This window comes from Coptis chinensis, chromosome 2 (genome assembly GCF_015680905.1).
Source record: "Coptis chinensis isolate HL-2020 chromosome 2, ASM1568090v1, whole genome shotgun sequence".
In the NCBI taxonomy this organism is placed as follows: Eukaryota; Viridiplantae; Streptophyta; class Magnoliopsida; order Ranunculales; family Ranunculaceae; genus Coptis; species Coptis chinensis.
Genome location: NC_141457.1, coordinates 45,971,259 through 45,978,077, shown reverse-complemented (window position 1 = coordinate 45,978,077; position 6,819 = coordinate 45,971,259). Strand labels below are relative to the sequence as shown.

The following is a 6,819-nucleotide window of genomic DNA, read 5'->3' as shown; positions in this document are numbered from 1 at the left end:
AGCTAAGCTCTCCCTATTGTCTCATGATTACATTTGTTTCATTCCTCCCCTTTGTAATACCCTAAGTGTAATACCCTAAGTGCAGGAAGATGTAACTTCAACTTATTTGAGGCTTTAATACAGGTGGGGTCTGCCCAACTCCAGCATCATTTCATAAAAAAAAAAAAAAAAACAGAGCAAACAAGATTCCCGTGGGCGAAAAGCATTTAAAAGTACAGATACCCCAGGGCTAAAAGCATAAATCAATAGAACCATGGAGAGAACATGGACAAAACCTTTCCACGTTCTCTACCATTATGTAAATTAGGGAGTACAGATGCAAATCCATGAATTTTAATTAACTTTGGATCTGGGAAACAAGAGCAAATCACTTATATGTACAGGCTAATCTCTTACAATATATATTCTTGACATACCAACCTTGTACTCCACCAGAAATCCACCAGAAAGGCAGGTCTTTCTAGTTATTTCAGCAAGTGTTTCGAGCTCCAAAATCTTTTTGTGACCTCACATTTTGCTTAATGATCATTGACATTTGTCATTTATACGAGTATGAGACACCACTTTTCTGAGAGATGTAGCTCTAATCCACAGATTAGAAGACTACTACTATTTTGTGGAGCAGCCCTCATGAAATTAATTCAAGAGGCTGAAGAACCAAATCAGCGTCATCTGCTTCAGGACTGAGGTTCTTTTTGAGTGAGAAAGGTTGGAGAATAGTTCTCAATAGGCGAGTTAACGGGTCCTGCAAACCATCCATTCTGTAATGTCCGAACCGCCAGTCTCTTTGTACATAAGGTTTCCAGGTAGGTTTATCAAGACCTCCTGCAAGGGAAGGATGAAGACGTAGCATTCAGCGAAACACTTTAAAAAGTGGTAAGAACTAATCCAAAACATGGTTCTCAAAAAAAACGAGAGGAATTTCTAGGAGGCACCGCTTGCACAGAATGGTACTAAACAAACAAGGAACATGAAATAGTATAAACACCAATTATACACATACAGACACTAACCGATGCCTATACATACATCAGTTCGCTTCAACTTCACCAATAGAACAAAATTTGACAATTACCAAAAAAAAAATATATATTTGACACCGCCAAAATTCAACAAAATGATGTTTCCTTGTTACATAATTTGAAACAAATTATGATTCACAAACTGAAATATTAGAAGTGGAGTCAGGATCTGAATTCCACCATTGACATTATATGTACAAGTATAAAAAGATAGTGACTGTGACTCTGAAATTGAAGGACTCAAGATTACACTATACCTGCATACATAAGACCATTCTTATTTACTGCTCGATAAAATGGTCGCTGCTGTCCCTCTTTAGCAGCTGTTTGGAGTACATTCCAAGAACGGTGTCTGTCTTGTCTTGAGATTTTCCCAGTGGTCACGACCTGAAATTATAATGGCATCTAACAGTTATCCAGGATCTTAAGGAAAGAAATATGTGGGAAAGAGAACTTAGAATGAAAAAAATATAAAATAAATAAAAATAAAAGCATGCAAAGACGCATCAAGAATGATCACCTTAGAAAATAAATGGTAGGATGGACGTGGAATACGTGCCAAGTTTTTGGCACGATCAACTGCTACAAGTCCAAATTTGGGACCATATCCATCAGCCCACTCCCAATTATCCGAAACTGTCCAGAACAGGTAACCGAGTACAGGAACACCCTAGAACACATTGGCGTGTCAATACTTTCCATCATAAAAAGAATAGATAGATTCATCCAAAAAATGTTTAAAATTCAGAAGAGCGTAAACCATGATCATGGCTGCATATACAGCCAGCAAATGCTCCAACAAGTATGGTTGTCGGATCAAGTCGGTCTCATCAGAAACACCATTTTCAGTAATCATGAATGGCAATTTCAGGTGTTTGTATCTCTCATGGAACTGAAGAAGCATTCGGTATAAACCATCAGGGTAAACCCCACGTCCAGATTCACTGTATTCGTCATTCTCGACAAGCTTCATTCCAGCTCCACAGACAACTTCCTGATCAGTAACACCAATGTTTAGACCTATAACTCAAAATATGAAATGCAATGGAATCATCAAATGATTTATCTATGTAGGTTAGGATAGTAACAACCTGTCCATAGTAGTTTACCCCTATGAAATCCAATTCATCACTGACACTATCGATAAAAGGGAAGAGGGTCAAAGAGTTAGCCAGTGTAACTGCAGCAATATCGAAAAGACCATATGGTCGCATAAATGAAACATGGTGAGCTACTCCAACAATTGCTTTCGACGCAGTACTTCTGAAAATGAAACAAAAGTTTCAGTAAGTTTTGGTGTGAGCAATGGTAAAAGCAAATTGAGCTCCTTTGGTGTGCACAAGAACAAAGATTTACCAATGACATGTTGATAAAGGAAAATCGGTTACTAAATGAGGGTGTAGATCATTTAAATGGTTAGAGCTAAACTTTGGCCTGTAAGAAGAAGAAACCACCTTTGTCCATGTATGTAGTCATACGCCTTTGAGTGTGCAATTGCTATCCAGTGCATAGCTTGACTGAAAACCCCAGTTGGTAATGCAGATGTTGCAACCTCTAGCATATCAGGGTGGCCACCAGGCCAAGCACCAGCACAGTAAGTTAGCATGCAAAATACATGTGGTTCATTAAACGTTAACCAATAGTCAACCAATTCCGAGACACTGTCAACAACTAGCCTGCACAAAATCACGACGATTACTTATTTTGAACATACACATTCTAGTAATTGACTATAAGTTATGCATAATATAGTGTATCTGTTCTGCAAGTAAGACCAGATATTTTCTGAAATCAAATGAAACAATACTAGAATAACTGCGACGCAGTGGGGGTGTGAATGGAGAAGGGGTGGAGAAGAGAGGGAGAGATTGGGGGGTGTTACAGACAGACAGTAACCAAGCTACATTTCTCCCCACTTTCCAAACCCAACCCAAGAGTTCACACCGCTCATGGATTAAGGGGATTCTAAAGATGTAATGACACTCATTCACTGGATTTGGTGTTTCATCCTCTACTAATTTTGTGAAACAAAAACCATAAAGACTTGACCTGACAATCCGCATCTAAAGTGAGACTGAGTCAAAAGACATCAAAGTGCGTAGTCACAAAAAATGACAATATCTATCAATCAACCTCTCTAGGATTTGAACAACGGTTGACGACAAAAAGATTAAATCTGTAAGGTTTCAACGTTTTTTTAAAAATGTTCACGCCATTTTGCAATTTTACTACTCGCTTTTCAGTATCCTAAACTCCTGTTGCATGTTAGATTGATCAAGAAATCCTGGAGTTGATGTGACCATTTTGTGAATTCTGATTTGTTGTATTATCTATCTATTGTCTTGAATTCTGAATTTTTTGTTATCAGCACAGGCAAAACCGCAAAATAAACCATTTTTCCTTTTTGTACATAAATTATATTATATTTGCTATCCATATGGTATCACCCATAGCCAATGCATGAGGTAGTATAAACTAGTGAATGGTTCCACTAGAAAGATTAAGTGGATGTAAAGCAACATACACTATATTATCTCAACTTCATACTGCAAATTTGCTAATTGACTTTAGTACTTCGTTGATAATAAGCAAAACTTAAAAGATTAATTACTAGATATCTTTGAAACGACACTTGCTAGCTACTACATTATATTGCTTATGGAAAGAAAGTAAATGATAGGCGATTAAATGGGACAAGCAGGACTAAAAACCAACTTTTACAAGATTTTGGAGTGCTATAGTTGAAAAATGTAGAGGCTATAATTGAAAAAATGGAGAGGAACGACTTCAATAGACGCATAGCTTTTAGCGTGGGGGTGACCCTGACTTGTGTGGCCAGGACAAATCTTAAACTACTTTAAAGATGGCGGGTCTGAGCTACAGTCCCGCAATAGTGGTTTATTATTTGTTTATATACTCTTCAACCTTTTTTTATGTACGGTTTTGTCCTTGCTCTGTTAATTAAATTACACAAACCCAAATCAAAACGTTCAAGTAAATTTGAATTAATATTAAGGACAAGTAAGTCATTTTTATTCAACAAAAAATAAACATGTGCGGAGCACATGCATCATGCTAGTAAAACTGAATACTGATGGGAGTGCTAGGAGGCATAGCTCAGAATATGAAGATATAGTGAGAGATGTATATATAGCTCAAGAAGAGAAGTATGACATACAGAGGATTCAGTCGTTCAACGGTTCGCAATTCACCACAGCCTTAATAATTCCCAGAGAAGGGTGAAGAAAAGTGAGAATTGTGTCTGGCTGCCTCGGAATAATTAAAATTATCAACAAGGAAGGAGGACTGCTATGGGAGTTGCTCCATCATTGTACATGCTATATGGAGTCTACAAGCACATCTTGATAGGGTGTGATGCTACCATTTCTTTGGAGGGCCTAATGGCTATAGTTGCTTTATTCTACTGTTTGGAGAAAATTAAGTCATTTTGAAGACGAAGATAGAAGGACTAAAATCTGCATAGGATACGGGGCAGACCGTGACCTTATGAGTGATGGTTATGTACCTTTGCAATAAACTTTCTTGAGAATATGATGCAAAAACCTTCTTGCAATTTGTCCCAAACAAAACCACACACACATACACACAAATCTATTAGAAGTGTCACCTAAGTTACAATCTTTTAAAATAATATTTAGCTCCTTCAATTTCAATACTTGTAACTTTTCCCCCCCGGAGCTATCAATTGGTCTATTTCTACTTGACTCAGCAAAAGTATGCATGAAACAACATGTATTCGATTTCTCAAATATTCTCTGCCAAGGATGTATTTTGGAAGCATGTAGACACATACTTTAAGATACTTGCAGGTAATGCAATGATGAAAGAGCAATGCAATTTATAATAATTACGAAGAATACATAACTTTTGATGAAACAAATAAGTGACCAATCTGCAAGCAACTAACCTTGTGAAATCTAAAAAATAATCAACTGTCTTCTCCAGCTTCCACCCTCCATACTCTCCTGCCCACGGTGGAAGTGAGTGGTGGAACAAAGTCAGCATTACCTTCATTCCATACGAGCGAACTCTTTGTATGATCCATTTATATCGTGCCAGTGCAGCATAGTTAACCTATACACCAATAAATAGACAAACGAATAAGTTACAGAAATATGTACACGAACTAACATTCTTTTTGTTCTTACTGACTCACTTAAATAGGTGATCGCCAGCATTTAACGCTTCCTCTAACAATATTTGCAGGGCATAAGGGAAGTTTACAACTATAGCAATTGGATGAACTTACACTTTCTTTTAGGCCATTTACTGGTTCCTCTGGCATGATCCGTGACCAGTCTATTCCCATGCGGAAGACAGTAATACCAGTCTCCTTAGCAAGCTTCAATTCAGTATCAGGATCAGACCAAAATCTTAGTCTCTCCTCTCTGAAACCAATTCAAGGCTGAAATCAATTTACCGTAAATATATGAAAGTGGTATAATCTACTAAACTTAAAACCACAAAGTTCTATTAGTGAAGAAAATCCATCATAAGCACAAGCAATAAGAACATTCAACTCAGACTCATAATGGTTCAAGATAAGAAGATAGACTTACGGATGAGGCACATTGTGCCATGCAGCTACATTATGAATGCTTTCATCACCAGATGCAGGTTCTTCTTCTTCCTCTTCCTCTTCTGTATATTTTTGAAACCCTCTAATCATAGCTTCCATGGCTATATTAAGAGTTTTCTTCTTTTTACTCTTTTTAGGAGCTGACTGAGAGGCACCATCACCACCAGCTGAACCCAGTACTGCATCTGCTGTCTGTGGAGTCTGAGTTTCACCAGAGTCAGAGGGTTGTTCCTCCGCAAACTGAAGCCAAGCATCATTAAGCTTGTCCTCCACATGTGCCGGTGCTGTTGCCAGCCCAAAGAAAAACCGGCTTTCCTCTCCATTTTCTTCTTCTACAATATCAAATATCATAAATTCTACAATTACAACAGACTCCTTAGCACTTTTAAACCATGCAACGGTAAATTTATTTAATTAAGTGCAAGACCATAAAGTAGAGTTTGAGATGTTACCGTTTCTTGGATTGAGATTTTCATTGAAGAAGTCAGCTAAAGTGTCGCTAGTTTCATCAATAGGTGAACGGAATGGTTTAAGATTCTTCTTCCTGTAACCAGCAAAGGAGAAGGCGTTGGCAGCAACAGTGACAGTCACTAATATACCGGCGAGTTTGGTTGCTGTAACGAAGAGTGCACTGACTAAGACCATTCTTTGTTTCCCAAGAAATGAGAGTGAGTCAGCGCGCCAAATGAGAAGAAGAGAGAGAGAGATTTGAGTGTACCTTGGTGTTACACCTGTCTTTGTTTTTCGATTGCCAAAGTTTCATACGCAAAGTTATAGACTCCGAGTCAATGCCAATAGTTTACTATCACCACACTGGGCACACTTGCGAGTGAGTGATGTTAAAATGGCAACTAGCAAAGTCGATAAATTTTTTGGAGTGATGTTAAACGACAACGCCCAAAATATCACCGATATATCTCGGTAAATTGGTACATCGATATTAATATTTCTGATATATATCTATTGAATATTGAACTCTTTTTTTTCGATATATATCAGAATTTCTAATATGAAATTTTATATCGCCGAGATAATCAATATATCTGATATTTACGATATATATCATTTGATTTTTTGACATTTTTTAATATAAATCCGATATTTCCAATATATTTCTGATATATCCGATATTTTAAATAATTTAGACTGGTCACGAAAAAAATAGATATATCCGATATTTCTAATATATATCTGTTT

At 37.2% G+C, this 6,819-nt stretch overlaps 1 protein-coding gene across 1 annotated transcript; it reads right to left on the bottom strand.

Moving 5' to 3' along the window:
* Nucleotides 1–226: 226 nt before the first annotated feature.
* Nucleotides 227–6,453, bottom strand: SFR2 (Glycosyl hydrolase superfamily protein). Its single transcript, XM_086588924.1, has 10 exons — nt 6,075–6,453; nt 5,603–5,954; nt 5,293–5,431; nt 4,951–5,117; nt 2,477–2,698; nt 2,114–2,285; nt 1,783–2,016; nt 1,543–1,692; nt 1,280–1,409; nt 227–825 (listed from the first exon to the last, which is right to left on the bottom strand). Exons 1-10 carry the CDS (start codon nt 6,265–6,267, stop codon nt 629–631), a joined length of 1,956 nt encoding a protein of 651 aa, XP_086445050.1. The 5' UTR covers nt 6,268–6,453; the 3' UTR covers nt 227–628.
* Between the last annotated feature and the right edge of the window lie 366 nt (nt 6,454–6,819).